This window comes from Urocitellus parryii, chromosome 13 (assembly GCF_045843805.1).
Source record: "Urocitellus parryii isolate mUroPar1 chromosome 13, mUroPar1.hap1, whole genome shotgun sequence".
Taxonomy (NCBI): Eukaryota; Metazoa; Chordata; class Mammalia; order Rodentia; family Sciuridae; genus Urocitellus; species Urocitellus parryii.
Window position 1 is genome coordinate 13930079 of NC_135543.1, and position 18923 is coordinate 13949001.

At 33.2% G+C, this 18923-nt stretch overlaps 1 protein-coding gene across 1 annotated transcript in view; it reads left to right on the forward strand.

The window, feature by feature from the left end:
- Positions 1-18923, forward strand: part of Pign (phosphatidylinositol glycan anchor biosynthesis class N) — a 117694-nt gene that overhangs the window by 69896 nt on the left and 28875 nt on the right. Inside the window, exons 21-24 of the mRNA XM_026404637.2 lie at positions 2076-2184; positions 8928-9030; positions 14631-14733; positions 16625-16711. Coding sequence (XP_026260422.2) covers positions 2076-2184; positions 8928-9030; positions 14631-14733; positions 16625-16711 — 402 coding nt within the window. The remainder of the gene's footprint in view (positions 1-2075; positions 2185-8927; positions 9031-14630; positions 14734-16624; positions 16712-18923) is intronic.

Here is an 18923-nt window from a genome sequence, read left to right on the forward strand (position 1 = left end):
GGTTAAGACCTCAGATGATACCCTAGGAGAATATAAACTTCATCTTGGTTGGTGGCCTTAGTGTAGTGAAAAGAACTTTAAACTCCATGTTTCAAAATTGAGTCAATTCCCAGTTGCACTGTATTCTACATGTATAATTTTCAGAACTTTGACTTTAGTTTGTTTTTAACCTGTAAGTAGACATAATATCTAATAGGGCTGTGAGAATTTTAGAGATTATATAATGTAATATTTTATAAAGTTTTATCTTTTTGGTTGTTGGAAATCAAGATTAAAACTACTTTTTTTCTTTTTAAGTGAATAAATAACCACATCTAGAACAGTGACAAGAAACAAAACTCATAAGTCTTTTCAAATTTCCTCAGAACAGAGTTGGAATAATAGAAAATATTTCCAAAAACAGTCAAAAATAAAAATATGCCACATAAAAGATGATAAGTTAAATGCATTCTTAGAGAGCTTATATAAAGAGAAGAAATGCTTTGTCAAAGATCCTGACAAGGTCTGGGGACATAGCTCAGTTGGTAGATTGTTTGCCTTGCATACACAAGGCCCTGGGTTCAATCCCCAGCACCAAAAAAAAAAAAAAAGAAAAGAAAAGAAAAGATCCTGTCAAGCCATTGAAACATGTTTCATTTGAAATGGTGTACTTGCTGGCTTTACACCAAAGCCAGAGTAGCTTTGATAGCATTCACCTATCATTTCACCAGAACTTTGACAGAAATGAATGTTTCTGACTATTATTCTAAAGGAGCAAAGAATGAATGTCTTGCTAAAATTGTTATATGCTTTGTTAGAAAGACCCAAATGTTAGGTAACTCCATTACAGTGTTCCTTTTTGCATTCATTTTATTAGCTTGCATTAATTCCTGTACTGCCTGCCATACTTTATTGACTCCAAGACACATTTTTATCCCATTTTAACATCTCTGAAATTAGAATGTGTCTTAGAAGCCAAGTACAGTGGTGTATGCCTGTAGTACTAATTGTTCAAGAGGCTAAGGCAGGAGGAAGATTCCAAGTTTGAGCCCAGCCTCGGCAACTTTAAAAGACCCTGTCTCAAAAATTAAAAAAAAAAAAAAAAAAAGAAAGAAAAGAAAACTGGACTGTAGGTCAGAGATAGAGCACTTACCTGGCTTACATGATGAGGCCCTGAGTTTAATCTCCAGCACTGTCCCGATACCCCAAAATGTATCTTCCGGTTAAAAGGATTGTAGGACTATGTTATAGCTTTAACAACAGCATTGTTTTCTGTTTTGCTTCTTAACACTGAAAATATGAGAGTAAATTAAATGTTTCTCTAGGAAACATTGGTAGTGAGACCGTTAATCCAAACTCTAATAAGATAATTTAGTTTGTTCATAGCCAAAATTTAGCTCATTTCTTAGATGTCAATTAAGCTACTAGTTCAGGTTCAGCAAACATTTTTCTAAAGAACCAGATAGTAAATATTTTTAGATTGATGGGTAATATGGAGTCTTAACAGATGTTCAACTCTTCTATTTTAATGCAAAGAAAAGCAACAGGTGAATGAATGGGAGTAATTATGTTCCACCAAAACAGTATTTATAAAAATAGGACACCAGCCTATGAGTTATAGTTTTTCCACTTCTATACTAATTTATAAATATTCTCTGAAGAGTATTTATACTTTGTATATTCCCTCTGTCATCAATATTCAGACCACAGTTGACTGAATAAATCAGTAGTACTATAGGAGAGGTCCAGAAGGAGAAGGCACTATCACCATCTTTGTTTCCATACTTTTTAAGAAGCATTTATAACAAATACTTCCAAATAGAAATTGTAATGATATATGTAAAAAATGCTCTTGAATATGTAAAGTGTTTCATGTCATACTTACTAAGGAGGACCTTTGTTTAATATAGGAATGCTAATGCTTAGCCTTGGCCACAAGAAGGTGCCCTCATCCAATTTCAATACCTTGTCCAACATTAGTAGTATTTTGGCCAGTTCCAGTTGTTCTCAGCACTTTCCTAAGCATTTTTTTTTTTCCTGGTAGATAGACTTTCACTACCTTCTCTTTTATTGACCTGTTTTGTTTGTGTTTTCAGATGCTGAGCACAGTGCTTTCCATGTATGTTGTGTATAGTACCCACAATAGTCTACTCAAGAAACAAGGACTGCCTCTTATGAATCAGGTTGTGAGCTGGGCAATATTGGGTAAGCAGCCACTCAAACCAAATGAGATAACTTTACATCAAGTCCCTTATCTCAAAAATGATCCATTTATGTCCATATTATTGTTATTTAAAGAAACAATTTTGTTGCAGGAAAATAATAATAATAACCAGCTATTACTTTTGTTTCTTTCTGGAATTTGACAAAGAAAGATGGAACTCTTATGAACCCATGTGTTAGTAAGAATTACTTGATAGAATATTTAAGACCTAATAGTAAGATTGTTTATTATTAACATTTGATAAAATCTACTGAGTCATTCCAGAAGAGAAGAGAGTTTCTTGAAGGGGATTTTGTGTTTAATTTTCATGTCAATTCATAAATTCTAAGTTCTTATATAGAAACCAGGAAACAGTTAAATTTTATGTGTTTCCTTCGTGAAAATAACAGATTGATAACCTTCCAACATATTAAACATTTTACAAAGCCAGTTAAATGTTTTAAAGCATATTTCTCTAGCGCTCTTATGTAAGAACATTGGAATGTATGTATGAAGCAAATCGGTAATTTAAGGATGTACACTTTCCCTTCCAACTATAAGACAAGAACAAGCTCTTAAGTCCAGGTTTTTCACTGAAAAAAGACATTTTGTGGGCTGGGGATGTGGCTCAAGCCATAACGCGCTCTCCTGACATGCGTGGGGCGCTGGGTTCGATCCTCAGCACCACATAAAAATTAAGATGTTGTGTCCACCGAAAACTGAAAAATAAATATTAAAAATAATTCTCTCTCTCTCCTCTTTCGTGTCTCTTTCTCTCTCTCTCTCTAAAGGAGAGAGAGAGAGAGGGAGAGGAAATTTTTAAAAAAAAAGACATATTGTTATGTCTGTGAATGATTTGGCATACAATTTAACTTTAAAAAAATGATTTCTATTGTCTATCCTTTAAAAAGGAAAAGATCTTTGGGACTTTACATTGAAAAGAAGATTAAGAGATACCAGTGTTTTTCCTTGGATTGTTTTTATTGTTTTGTTTTGTTGTACTAGGGATTTAACCAACAGACACCTTATTACTGAGCTACATCCAATCCCCTTTTATTTTTTTATTTTGAGACAGGGTCTCACTGAGTTGCTTAGGGCCTCACTAAGTTGCTAAGCTGCCTTGAACTTGTGATCCTCTTGTCTCAGTCCCCAGGTCACTGGGAATATAGGCAGGTGGCACTCCTCACATCTCCTTGGATTGTTTTTAAAGTCCAACAGAGGCTTAAAAATGTAACAATAGGAATCAGACATGATTCCTCCTAAATTTTTGTTTTGCTCATTTTTTTAGATACCTTGGTTAGTATTCAAATGAAAGTTATTATTGTACAATAATAGCTATCTACCTATTTATCTATATTTAAGTATACATAATACTTATGTAAAATTTCATTAAGAGCATTCTACAGGTTACCTTTACTTTTAAATAATCTTGATTAATATTTGCGTTTATTCTGCATAAGCAATATAAAGGACTGCTCTTTCATATTAAAAACATCGTGCTCAGAATGTACTGTATTCTGGCACTGTTCTGGTCCCTAAGATGTATAAAGATTGACCAAATTTCTGCTTTGTTGGAGCTTATATTTGTAGGAACAGAGGAGCTAATATTCTAGTGAGGAGAATATTTATATAATGATCTCTCATGTGACATGTTTTGAAATACACAGAAAACCCCAAAATTGTCAATAGGAATTATAATATTAAAGAGAAGTCTTTCTCTTATATCATGTAACTTCACAAATATTCAGTCCTATAGGACACATATCAGCAGATAAATAGCACATGGCAAATAATAATTGGAGATCAGGTGTTCTTAAGCAGCTGCCCACCTCCTGCTTGCTGCATAACCTCATATCCTTATAGTATAGCCTTATTCAGTTCCTTAGTTTTCTTATCTACCTAGGAATAAATCACAAGGAAGAAGACAAAACAAAATTAAAATCCTAGACTTTATCCATATATCATTATATCTCATTTTAAATCTATAAAAAGACCAAGAAAACAGAACATTACAAGAATTATAGAAAGCTATCACTCATTTCTTGTGCTTTTCCTTTATCTGTGTGTATAAAAATTTTAAGTGTTTTATAGATTAAATTTTTTTTCTATCCTGTCATTCTTATTTTTTCAGCTGCCTCGTAATGACCTTTATGGCATTTTCCTTCCTTTGGCTTTGTGACATTGACATTTTTAATATATAAGGCACCTCACTCATAGATCTTTATCCCTTTTGACTAACTGGCTTAAAGTATCTTTATCCCTTTTGACTAACTGGCTTAAAGTCTATTTTATCTGATATGAGGATAGAAGCCTATTCTTGTTTATGCAATCCATGTTAAGTGGTGTGCTTTTTCCCAACCTTCCACCTTCAGTCTGTGGATTCTTTTCCTATGAGATGAGTCTCTTGAAAGCAACATATTATTGGGTACCCTTTTTTATAATCCAATCTGCCAGTCTGTGTCTTTTGATTGATGAGTTCAGGCCATTAGCATTCAGAGTTATTATTGAGGCATGGTTTGTATTCTCAGTCATTTTGTTTGTTTTTGGTTTTTAACTGGACTTGGTTTCTCCTTTGATTGGCTTTTCCTTTAGTATAGTTCCCCACTTTGATCATTTTATTTCTTCCTCATGGAATGTTTTGCCAAGGATGTTTTGTAATACAGGCTTTCTAGTTGTAAGTTCTTTTAACTTTTGTTTATAATGGAATGTTTTTATTTCATCATCAAATCTAAAGCTTAATTTTGCTGGATATGATTCTGGTTGGCATCCATTTTCTTTCAGAGCCTAGTATATATTGTTCCAGGTCCTCTGAGCTTTGAGGTTCAGGGTTGAGAAATTGGCAGAGATCCTAATTGGTTTCCCTCTATATGTAATCTGATTCCTTTCTCTTGTGACTTTTAAATTTTTCTCCTTATTCTGTATAAATTATAAATCTGTTGTGATTTTATAATTTGGTGTCCTATAAGCCTCTTGTATTTGATTTTCCAATTCATTTTTCATGTTTGGAAGATTTTCTGATATTATTTCGTTGAATAGATAGTTCATTCCTTTAGTTTGTAACTCTATGCCTTCCTCTATCCCAATAATTTTTAAATTTGGTCTTTTCAGGCTATCCCATAATTCTTGAATGTTCTGCTCATTGTTTATTACCATTTTCACTATGTGGTCAACATTCTTTTCAAGATTATATATTTTGTCTTCATTGTTTGAGGTTCTGTTTTCCAAGTGATCTAATCTGTTGATGCTTTCTATTGAATTTTAATTTGGTTTATCGTTTCCTTCATTGCAAGGATTTCTGGGGTTTTTTGTTTGTTTCAGAATCTCTGTCTCCTTGTTGAATTAATCTTTTGTGTCCCATATTTGCTTATGTAGCTCTTTATCAAAATGATCTTTTGTTGACTGTGTTTACTCTTTTATATCACCCTTTAATTCATAGAACATTTAATTATGTACATCCTATACTCCTTCTTTGATATTTTTTCTGCTGTGCCGGCCAGGGATTCTAATAATGTAATATCTTTGTTTGTTTGGGGCACTTTCTTCTCTTGTTTTTTCATATTGTTTATGTGTCTAGTCCTCTAGGAGTGCAGATCTGAGGTGTTACAGTTTTTACCCTGTAGGCTTAGAGTGTCCCTGGAGGATTCCAATACCTCTTTTTTAAGGGTGAGATCAATATTGACAGATCCCAATTGCAACAATATGCAGCCTTAAATCAAATAGCTCCTATTAAGATGTTACAGTTTTGTCGCAATAGACAGAAATGGTAAATTCGATTATTATCTACACAATATAAACAGTAGGTTTCCAAAAGTGTCAACAGTTTCTTATGGTGGACAGAAAGAACACAGGGGGAGGTGTAACATGAGCTGTTATGGAGATAGGAGGTGAGAATATAGAGTTATTAGATCTTAGGAAGCGTGAAAGAAGAATCAAAATAAGTTGGCTGCTAGCAGGAGAATAGAGAGAAAGAAAAAGACTTTAGGGAGACAGGTGAGTGGGACGAAAGTAGAGAGAATACAAAAAACAAACAAAAAAATTATTAAGAAAAAGAAAATGTAAAAATAAAAGATAGAAGAATATGCAGCACAACTTTAATGTACTATTTAGACACCCCAGTTCTCAGTAGCATGAATCTCAAAGGAAAGTTAAAGGATTGTTTCTATTGGAGCCCATATCCTTCCTGCTTCCCTTCTCATCTGGCAGGTGGAGTTGTCTATTCTTTGCTGGTATCTCCATCTCAGCATGGTGAAGGTTATTAGGGTGGAAGGGTTGGTCTTGGAAGTGGAACTCCTAGAGGTGGGGTATAGCACTTTCCGGTCCCCAGTGGAAGACTGCATCCCAAGGATCTCCTCTGGGGCCCGTTCATGTGATGTGGGCACCTGGTCTTATCCCCTTATATCGCCTGTAGACCTCACAATTCCTGATCTTTAATTTAGTCTCTAAACTATGTCTCACTCACCCCCTCCCTTTCTACTTCTCAGTCAGGAACCTCTCTCTCTGGAGGTCCTATGGGCTGCACTCTGGGACCTAAGCATCTGTCATGGAGAGCTATTTTGAATCTGTCAGATCAGGACCAGGCTTTGCAAGCTATGGCCAGCCATGTAGTTGCAATTGCTGTGCCAGGTTAGTGGCTGGGTGTGGGGAGGATTTGGGGGACTATAGGCACCTTGATATTGCTACTAGGCCTCAGCCAGTGTCCCAAGATGGGAGGTGCCCCAACTAAAGATGGTGATGACAGTAGCAAGGATAACCCAAGATGGCAATGAAGGTATCCCAAGATGGAGGAGACCACTTTCAGAGATGGGGCATCAGGATAGGCCAGGCTGTGGCATGGGGCTGCGTATTTGGAGATGCTGCTCTGTGGCATGCAGTGCTGTATTGGACAGCTGTCTCCAGACCCTTTCCCATGTCCCCAGGTGGAGGCTCCCATGTGGAGGGCAGCGGTTGCAGTGTCCCAAGATGGAGATGATTCAGGGAGCTGCAAGTTAGTAGAGGGAGGTCTGCACAGGCTCAGCGGCTGGGGACCCTCTAATAACTCACAGAGAACAGTATTCCCACTGCTTGAATCCCAGATCACAGAGCAACAAGGAATGCAGCCTCCCTCTAGCCTACCATCTTGAATCTCAGATGGGGTTATTTGTAATCTCTGCTTATAATCTTTGAATTACTTTTACCTCTTAAGCTTGATCTCTATTTTGTCATACTGTCTTACATTGTAGAACATATGTACATATTATATAATATTTTCTAGGCTTCTTTTTCACTATTTGGAATATCTTATAAACTTTTATTCGTTGTCTTTATTCTTTATTGTTATTTTTTGAACGGTGGGGAGAAAATGCAGAATCAACATATTGCTGTCATTTTCCCAATATAAAAGCATATATTTTAAGTGAGAAATTTCTACCTCGGGACTGGTAGAGGTAGGTATTAGGTAACTACCAAATGAAGTGAGACATAAAATGTTTATCATAGGTGAGTCATCAGCATCTCCAAAGAATACATCACACATCATGTCCAGCTACAATAAGCAATTTTTGCTAATATACTATAATCTCTAGATGGGTGATAAGTTATAAAACTGGGTTTAATTTTTGTTACTCAGAATGGGGACTCTTAATCCCCCCTAGCACCTTAGCTTTTAGGCAAAAATAAAACAAGGACAAAGTACAATTTATAGAATAAGTTTCATTTGAAATGACTTTTAAAATAAGAAATATTGATATGTTATTTCCTCCAGTTAAAGTATGTATCAGATAATAACATTATGAAATTCAGAAACTATTCATCTGAGGGTGTTAGAGATATAACTTGCATATTTAAATCTTTCAGGAATTTGACTTTGAATGAAATTGTCTTTACATTTAAATTAACTTATAAGGTGTTGATTAGTAACGATAATAGCAGCTGAGAGTTACTAAGCACTATGTGTCAGGAACTATACTTGGAGAGCATTAGTGGGTGAAATTGTATTTAAATCTCACAACTTTTTAGTGTTATCCCTGTTTGACATGGGTAAACTTCTATATGTTGACAAACTTGCCCTACAATTAAACAGTTGATGAGTGATTCAGAGGCATTTCATCCCATCTCCATACTCTGGAGTGAAATTAGGAAGTTATGTACATTTTCTTTCCAAAGAGAGATGGAAAGAGTATATATTTTGCTGTCCTCACCCTCTTACATCTGCCTGGTCTCCATTGAAGTAGTTGCTTTTCCTATCCTATGGGGAAAAGGACTCTTATTATAAGTCTCATGCATAGTGAAGTCATTCTTTCCTATTTCCAATTTTCCAAGTGGCCCACTACAGCTGTCAAAGCATACTTTATAGTGGGAAACTTGGTAGGAGGAGGGATTGTCAGTTTCCGGACAGTAAGTTGTTTTGAACTGAGATATAAGTGCCTAATTAAGAGATGAGTTGCTGAATCTTGAGTGATATTTTTTACTTCATTAGAAAATAACAAATTAGGCATTGAGGAGTTAATATCATTGTAGTACATTTATTCTGAATATAAATTGAGAAAATCTCAGTTATTTAAAATATAGCTAAAACAATAAAATGTAATTCTAATTAAAAATGTGAAGCCTCTGGTTTCTTAGAGAAATCTGTAAGGCAAATATTTCCACATGATAAAGGTCACACAAATATTAAGCACCATAAATGACAATAGATGATTTAGAACTTCTAAATTTGCAATGTGTGTGTCTTCCGTGCTGACAGATGGCCTGCTTTGTTTTATTGCAGCCTCTTCCTTGGTGGTGCCACTGCTGAGTTCTCCAGTTCTCTTTCAGCGATTGATTAGCATACTTCTTTCCTTGATGTCAACCTACTTGCTCCTAAGCACAGGGTATAAACATAGACACATTTTTTAATTGCATAATAGCAAATTTTAAGTGACATATTGATATTTTCTCTATTAGTATTTAAGCTGTGGAGATAAAGAGTGTTTTGTAAATCTTGAAGTATAAATTATAAATATTTTCTACTCTGTATGTGACCTGATCCATAATCTCCTATTTTCTTTATTATTTTCATACCTTGTCTGTTGTCTTTTTCTATTTGTTGTACTGAAGTTGCTAAATTTTCATTCAACTACAGTGTTAGAAAATTCATTCCATCTCTAAATGTTTAATCTAAACAATGTCTCAAAGACTTAGAAGGATTTTCATTTTGGGGGGCTGAGGTTATAGCTCAGCAGTAAAGCGCTTGCCTCACATTTGTGAGGTACTGGGTTCCATCCTCAGCACCACATAAAAATAAATCAATAAAATAAAGATATTGTTTTTAAAAAAGGATTTCATTTTTGTTGCATTCTTTTCATACATTTTATTTTATTATTTTGGTTTATTTTGGGTACTAGAGAATTTACCCAGAGGCACTTTACCACTGAGCCACATCCTCATCCCTTTTTTATTTTTTATTTTGAGATAGGGTCTCACTTAGTTGTCCAGGCTGGCTTGAACTTGCAATCTTCCTGCCTCAGCCTCCCAAGTCACTGACATTACAAGTGTGGGCTACTATACTGGCTCATGCTTTTTAAATGATGCTTTAGAGCTGGGATATAGCTCAGTGCCCTTATCCAGCATGTGTGGTCTCTGAGTTTAATTCACAGTATTGCAAAAAAAGAAAATATATATATGGTCTAATTTATTTGTTGTTATTTGAGTATAATATTTTGGTTTTATTCTTATTCTTACATGTTTTACAGTCAAATATTCATTCAAGGAAATTTCAAAATATTTTCCCAAAAATTAAATAATTCTTTTTATTTTTATTGAATTTTTTTTTTACAAAATAAAATAAAGTCTTTAGTAGCTTGATTTAACATGAATTCTGAAGCATTCTTTAGAACTTAATTATATACACTCCCTAATTACTTTGAAGGAAAGAATTCTTCACTTCACTTGCTTTCACATTTCATCCTTATGAGAGTGAGAAATATTTACATTTAACAAACAATAGAACAGACAAATTGATCAGTAGTACGGACAAATTGAATAAATACTACTCGAAGTTCAAATTTTGGCCCAAATAGAGTTTTTTGATTCAAACTAGACTAAACCAAGGGATTTACCCTTGTAGATAAGTTTTAAAAGCCATTTGGGTCCAAAACCTGGGTTAAATCTTTGGGAAACTTGCTTGTTCTAATTCAGGATTTAAAGACAAGTTCTCAAAATCTTTTCATAGTTGCCCTTAACATCCTAAGTGACCTTGAGAGTTCTTGTAGACCCAGATAGGAAATGAAGTAGGATTCTAAATCTTCTTTTCTCCTCAAAGCTTTTCACACCTTCTAACTTCTCTTTTTTCCCTGCCTAACCAGATGTGGGCCACAGCTATGAAGATATAATATGAGCATGACAGAAATTTCTACCAGTTACCTAACAAGATCTTAAGATGGACTTGCTTTGAGATTTAGAACTTTGAACTTTCAAATAAAATTTGAAGTATGTGACCATATATTCAAGAGTGTTAACCATCATAGGACCTTAAACCCCTTCACATTTTCCTCCTTTTTTATGAAATTTTAGAATAAATAATTTTGTTTTATTATCACCCTTCAAGGTAGAAATGAATTAGAATATGCACACATTTTTAATCTAAACAAGAAAGCAAAAAAAATAAAATAATTTCTAACCCACCATTTTGGTATGACATACAAATTTTATTAAGAGATCTTTCTTTTTAATTTTTTTTTTTTAGTTGTCAATGGACATGTATTTATATGTGGTGCTGAGAATCAAACCCAATGCCTTCACATTCTAGGCAGGCATTCTACCATTGAACTACAACCCCAGCCCTAGATTTTTACCCAGAAGTTGACTTAAGGAAATAAATATTTGAGTGGGTCCAGAAATAACGTGCTAGCTTCTATATAGTCACTTAATTATGAATAAATTCATTTCCTTTTTGGACCTTTAAATTCTAAAGCAGTATATGTTCAAATAAATATGTAGTAAATTAAAAAATAGGAACAAACCCAGAAATAGATCTGGTTTGTTGGGTTAGAAATGAAGGAGGGAAGGAAAAAAGGAACGATACTTAAGTTTAATTTTGAGTGGAAAAACTTTTATAATGTAGCATTAATTAAGCATATAACTTACCTTGGGGGTGCATATTAAAGGTTTTAAATCATCAATTTAGTGGTCATGAGAGATAATAAAACAGATCATCAGAAGAGTATTTATTTTAAGAAGAAAAAATGTCAGAGTCCTTGTCTAAAATCAAAATATTAAGGCCAAATATGACCTTATTAATGAATGCATTAAGAGATATAGTATTCAAGATCAGAACCTATATTTAGCTTTGCAAAAAAATAAAAAATATCTTGAAATAGTGCAGTCCAATCAGTTAAGTTAGTACATTTTTTTCAGTGTCAGATGAATTTTGCAAAATTTATTCTACCTGTTAGGGTTCAGCATCACTATTTTAGATAACCTAGAGGTTTCTTTATGTAAATTAAGGAATTTTCAGAAATGTAGGATACTTGAAAGAAATGCAGCTTTAATACAGTTGTAATAATCCTAACAATGCAATCCTTTATTTAGTGAAGATTTATTTTATGCAAATGAAAGATATGGTAGTGCTTGAAAATAGTTCGTCTTGTAAGTTGATTAAATATTTTCCTCTGAAATATTATTTACCTTATCACATTGTATAGCAAACTATAATATAAACCTAAATACTTTATCAGCCCTATTTAGTTTGCACAGAGACCAAATTGGCAGATCCTAGTTTATTTATTATGTTCTCTTCAAACCCATGATGACATTTTATTGATATTTCAGTTTTTAATTCATATTTGCAGACTTTACACAAAATTATCATTGTCTTGTGAGATAATATACCATAGGAAGATTGTCTTGATCTGATTTTATTCATCTACATTTTACCCCCTCCCCAAAAAAAAAAGTGGTCATAGTATATACTTTTTTGAAAGGAAATAAATCTGTAGCACCTTTTGTAGAACTGAGGGATTTGTTTTTATACATTAGGAAGGAATAACTTCATCTATAACTGCAAGTATTTTAAAAATTACAGTCCCCTTTTGCTTAGATATGTACCTTCTTGATTAATTAACCAACAATTGTTTTTTCTTTCATATCTCCAACGTCCTGAGCACTAGGAAGTCATACAGAGAGAATTATTACTGTAGTGTAGGCATTCAACAGAGTTAAAAAGTGCTATATAATGAGGACTGTATTTTACACTGTTAGGTAAACTATAAAATGGAACAAATTATTTTGAGTTAAGTTGTGCTTGTATGATGTGAAGAGTGACTAGGAAGGAATTTGAGTAGGGGGACTGAGTTAGGGCCATCAAGCTCTCATGTGGAAGTTGAACTTGAATGGCATTCTAAATTTTGTCTTCCTTTTTTTCTGACATTATAAAAGTAGTATTGCCATATTTTAGAAAAGAATGATAAGGGAAAAAGTTATTATTACATGTTCCTTTTGATATTCTGCTATATTTCTTTCTAGCCCTAACTCTGTATTTATCTTTTTTTAACATAGAATTTGTCATAGTACATGTACTACTTTGTATCATTTTTTTTCTATTTAACATTATTTTACAAGCATTTTTTTCCCTGAATGGCTCATAGTTCACTACCCTTCATTTTGATAGATATTTAATATTTCATGATATGAATGCACCCAAGTTCCTGTTTTTAATCATTTTATTTATTTATACTTTTTGTTATTATAAATAATATTTTGAGCTATAGTATTATACATAAGCTTTTTACATAGTTTAAATATTTTCATTCTCAATATAGCATAGATGGCCTTTGAATATATACTTTTCTAGAAACTTGCATTTGTCTTAACAGTGCCATTTCATGAGGTTGCCAACAAACTAATATTAAATACTATTTTAGTAGGCCATAAATGGTACTGCTTTGTACAGTTTTCTATACTTGCTTTACTAATGACATTTTCTCATGTATGTAATATCTGTTCACATCCATGGATGTTCTAAGTCTTACATACCAAGAGATTGTGCTTGCTTTTTCAAAGGCGTTCCTGCCCAAGCTTCAGTGTTTTCATTTTATGATTGTGGTAGAATTAAAAGTATTTTGTTTCTTATGGTGTCTCATGCTTAGAAAATGGTGCCATATGGCCTAGAACTCAGTAGTTGAAAAGTTAAAAGAAAAATAAGCTTTGTTTACCTTCTTTTATCTTGTAACTTCCAATTAGGTTAATAGCTCATTCAAAACCACTTCTGGTGAGCTGGACCTGCCATAGTGACAAAACAGAGTTTGTTTTTCAAAGACTTTATAAACTAATAGGTGCTGTCTTCATATAGACATGTGATTAAAACTGTGTAAGTACTATAATAAAGCATTTTGTAATTGCAAAGGTGGAACACTTATCCCAAACTACAGCAGAAGCTGCTTAAAAAAGTTTCTGTCACCATGTTACCTCGTGGGCACTTTTCTTTTTTGTGGCCACGTTACATCCAGCCTACAAATATATTTAATCATTCTCTTGGGCATGTAGTTTTCTCTGAACTCTCTGTTCTGTAAACAATATTACATCCAAAATCTTTATAATTGGAATTTTCTGAGAGTACATTTCTAGAAATGGTATTATACATTATGAGTATTTTTGAGATTTATGTCTAATGCCATATGGCCTTCCAGAAGTGTATATTTCTATAAAGAGAACACAAGAGTTCATTTTCATTGCACTCTTGTCAAGAATATTTTTTAATGCTGATAAATAAGTGTATAGTATCTCATTATTGTTTTGATTTCCATATTAGTTTTTTTTGAGAATTTTAATATTTATTTTATGGTTTTCGGCAGACACAACATCTTTGTTTGTATGTGGTGCTGAGGATTGAACCCGGGCCGCACGCATGCCAGGCGAGCGCGCTACCGCTTGAGCCACATCCCCAGCCCCATATTAGTTATTGATGAGGCCAAACATTTTTATGTGTTTATTGGATCTTTTATTTTTTTTCAAGAAGTTTGTGTTCCTGTATTACAGTCATTTTTTTTGGAAATTTGGAAAGTTCATCTTTTTCTTTCTCTCTCTCTCTCTCTCTCTCTCTCTCTCTCTCTCTATATATATATATATATATATATATATATAAATAATTTTGCATTAGAAATTATCTTTTTACTTTTATCTTAATGCTTTCTTTCTCTTTTATGAATAACTTATTTTATTAATTATTTTTAAATATCTTTACTATTTTAAAACATAATTATCTCAAGATTTAATAAATTTAAAAGATGATAGTGTTAGAGTTAAATTTTAAATATTATTTTCTTTTCCTATTTTCTTCTAGGAAACCTAGAAAATTTAAATTTGTGACAGTGTGGCTGAGGAGTATTATCAAAATTATTTAAAGAGAGACCTCCAGTATAAATTTGAGTTTTTATTTGTTCATGTATTTTTCTTCTCGTTTCTACCCTTCCTCCCCCTACTTCTCACTACTTAGGTATGAAGCTCTCTTTCCATTAGTGTTATCATGTTTGATGTTCATCTGGATACATATAGAACAAGAAACCCTACAACAATCTGGTGTTTGCTGTAAACAAAAGGTGACTTGTCAATTGCATTTATCTGTCTGTGTACCATAAGGAAGTCATGATATTTCATCGAAAACTCTATCTACTTGAAATTTTAGTATTTAAAGAACCTTAGTAAATTTTCTTTAACATAAGCAATTAAGTTAAATAATTTGCAAGAAAAAGTTTCACTTATCACAGAAAAACACAATTTAACAGTTTTAAAAGCAGTGGATAGGTTGAGTTCTTGTTGTTGTTGTTGTTGTAGATGGACAGCATGCCTTTATTTTATTTGTTCATTTTATGTGGTACTGAGGATCAAACCCAGTGCCTCACACATGCAAGGCAAGCACTCTGCCTCTTAGCTACAGCCTCAGCCTTCCATTGAGTTTTTCTTAATCATTGATATAAAAAATTAACATAGGTGAGTGAATAGAGAAAAATGCCCTTCATTTTATTTTTCCTTGTTTTCACATCCAACATTTCCTTTTGTCAATATATTTTAGTCAAAAGAATTTTCATGCTGTCATAAATTAATTTATAAATTTGATCATAAGTTGCCATTTAAGTTCCCACTGTTGTTTTTTCTCCACATTCTAATCCAAGATGTTTATTTTGTCATCTTAGTGGATGTGGCCTTAGCACACATCTTAGACTGCTTATGCAACACAGCATACTTGTAATTGGCTAAAAGCCAACCACATTTTAAGGACACCTTGATCATGCTGAGTTAGAGAACTAAATTGATGTTTGTTGCCTTTTTTAGAACTGAAGGTCTTGAGAAATTGGTGATAGAATATTTACAGTTTTACTGAGGTCAGATAAATGAATATTGCAGAAAAATACTTTGACAGTTGATCCATCCTTAAATGGCTTCAATTGAGTTTATAGAGAAGCATTGATAATTTAGAATAAGTAATTTAAGTACCAAAGACTCCTTATTGAAGGTATATTAAGTAATTTCTTGTGTTTAACTCTCAGCCTTGGAATATTAATACATAAAAAGCCGTTTTGATCAGAATAATGTAAATGGTAAGAATTAAATATTTTGACAGACTAACTGAGGGTCATTGTCACTTTTTAAATTCTATTTTTAACTGAAAGCAAATCTGTTTTTTTCTAGAAAATAGTATTAAAGCACTCTAGGAACATAAAGAGGAAGTAGTGGTGAGGGTGGTCTTTCTGTAAAGTCAACATGGGCAGAGGAGTTAAGCAAAAGTACACCCAGCTTGTTGTAATTGAGTGACTCTCCATTTTACCAAGACCAGAGATGTTTTGCTTTCTTAGAGAAAAAAATAACATTTTGAGTGCAATAGAATTAACAGAATAAAGAAACAGAGAAACATTTAATTTTACCATGCCATTTAATATCATGGGTTTAAGAAGATCAGGACTTGGGTGGGGTTGTAGCTCAGTGGTAGAGTGCTTGCCTAGCACTCATGATGCACTGGGTTTGATTCTCAGCACTGCATATAAACAACTAAAATAATGGTCCATTGACAATTAAAAACTATTAAAAAAAAAAGAAGAAGAAGAAGATCAGGACTTTCTCTGAAGAACCCCTTCTTACCTTTGAAAAAAAAGGGAATTCCCACTTTTATTACATATAAAAGTAATAAATGAATAAAGACAGGGTCTCGCTAAGTTGCTTAGCACCTCACCATTGCTGAGACTGGCTTTGAACTCACGATCTTCCTATCTCAGCCTCTAAAGCTGCCAGTATTACAGGTGTGCACCACCATGCCCAGCTTTTGCAGATTTTTTTTAAGGTGTAATTTTGCTGTAGAAAAAAAATTTTGTCCATCATTTTGCTAGCACATGGTATATTTCTGCCATGGTAACTTAGCCATTGTAAGTTTAACCTTTGAAGGTAGAAGTAAGCCAATTGTTAATGTGCATTAATGTGTTTCTTATTATCTCACAGCTCACAAGTATCCAGTTCTCCTATAATACTGATATAATTCAGTTTCGACATCTCTGTCTGGATGACATCCGTAGAGCTTTTTTCCTTGTATCCTTTGTTGGAAGTTTTAAGACCTGCTACCTCCCATTTAATGGTGTGAGAATATTTGGAAGGTATTAATGTAATAGCTCTTAGTGTATTAACTCATCTCAACCATAGCTTTCTCATATATATATTTCACATTTTTAAAGTTTTTTTAATACAAAAAAGTATAAAGAATAATGTAATAAATAAATGTGTATATTTTCCATCATTCAAGATATCAACAATTAAGATTTTATCACACAGGCATATTTTTTTTTTTTTTACAAAAAATTAAAATGTTACAGTAAAGCTGGAGTCTCCTTTCAACTCCTAAGTCCAGTCTAATTTCTCTCACCCTGGAAGCCATCACTGTTATGGGTTTGTATCTTTTTATATGTGTTTCACATGAAATTTATATTATATAACATCTGTCTCATAAGGGTTTTGGGGTCACATCAGAGGCAATGTTGTTGAAGTATATCAGTAAAAAGAAAAGTCAGTATGATAAAGCGTCACTTTGGGAAGACTGGATGACTAGCTCCAAGAAACTCATAGGGAGTTATGCCTTTTTTAAAATTTAATGTTTTTCATCTTCATTGAAGTATAAGTGACAAAAATTTTACATATATATTTACAATTTTTAACTTGACTTGATGCTTAGATATACATATACATTCTAAAATGATCATCACAAACTAAATAAATACCTCTTGCTTCTCATAGTTATCATTTTCTTTCCTTCCTTCTTGTCTTCCTTCCCTCCTTCCTTTTTGGTGAGAACGTTTAAGATCATCTCTTCTGGCAGATTTCAAGTGTATAATAGCTAATATATAATATAATAGCTAATACATTTTTAACTGTCATCACTATGCCATACATTAGATCTCTAGACATTATTTATTTTAGGTAACTAAAACTTCATACACTTTGAGCAACACCTTCTTTTTTCCCCCTCCTCCCAGCCCCTACTGACCTTGATTCTACTCATTGTTTCTAAAGCTATTTTAGTTTACACATCTAAGTAAAATCTTATAGTATTTGTCTTTCTATGTCTTCTCTGAGCATCATGTCCTCCAGGATCATGCAAGTTGTCACAAATGGCAGGGTTGCCTTCTTTTTTAAGGATAAGTAATATTCCATTGCATGCATGTATATATATATATATTTTTTTCTTTCTCCATTCATCCACCAGTAGACATTTAGGTTTTTTACATGTTTTAGCTATTATGAATAATCATGTAGTGAACATGGGAGTATAGATATCTCTTGAAGATACTTTCATTTTCTTTAGATATATACCAGAAGTGGAATTGCTGGGTCATGTGGTAGGTGTATTTTAATTTTTTGAGGAATCTTCATAATGTTTTCCATAATGGCTGTACCAGTTTATGTTTCTGCCAGCAGTTTATAAGGATTTTCTTTTCTCTACATCTTTGCCAACAGTTCTTTTTTAGTGTAGCCATTCTAACAGGTATGAGGTGATATCTTATTATGGTTTTGATTTTCATTTCCCTGATCATTAGTGATGTTGAATATTTTTTAATATATTTGTTGGGCATTTTGTGTGTGTGTGTGTGTGTGTGTTGTCTGTTTTAAGAAATATCTTCAGATCTTTTGCCCATTTTTCCATTGAATTATTTGTGGGGGTTGTTGCTGTTGTTGATTTTGAGCTGTGCAAGTTCTTTATATATTTTGGATATCTACCCCTTATTATATATTTGGCTTGTAAGTATCAGAGGTATTTCCTTTGAACTTACTATAAAATAAACAAATATTTCCTTTGAACTTACTTCCAAAAAAATAAATACTCTCATTTTCCCCTCTCTACCCCTGGTTTTCATTCTTAATTTCACTTTTTCTCTGTCTTCACAGATTCTTTCCACTCAGTCAACGCTAACGAAAAAAAGTTTTCCCCCACAATACTACATCCCCCTAAGTTACAATTGTATTTTGTCCTGTTTGCTACCAAACTTCTTGAAAGAAAAATCTGTAGTAATTGCCATTATTTCCTTATAATCTATTCATTATATCCACAAGCCTTAGAACAGTGCCTGGCACATAGTAGTGCTCTATCAATATTCGTCAAATGTCTCTGCTGAAACTGTACTCTCAATGGTATGTAGGGGTTTCCTGACTTCACAGTTTCATCTATTTACTTGACCATGCTGTAAAATTTAATTCTATTGATTTTCTTTTTTCTTTTCCCTTGACTATTAGGACTCTATACAAGTTCTCC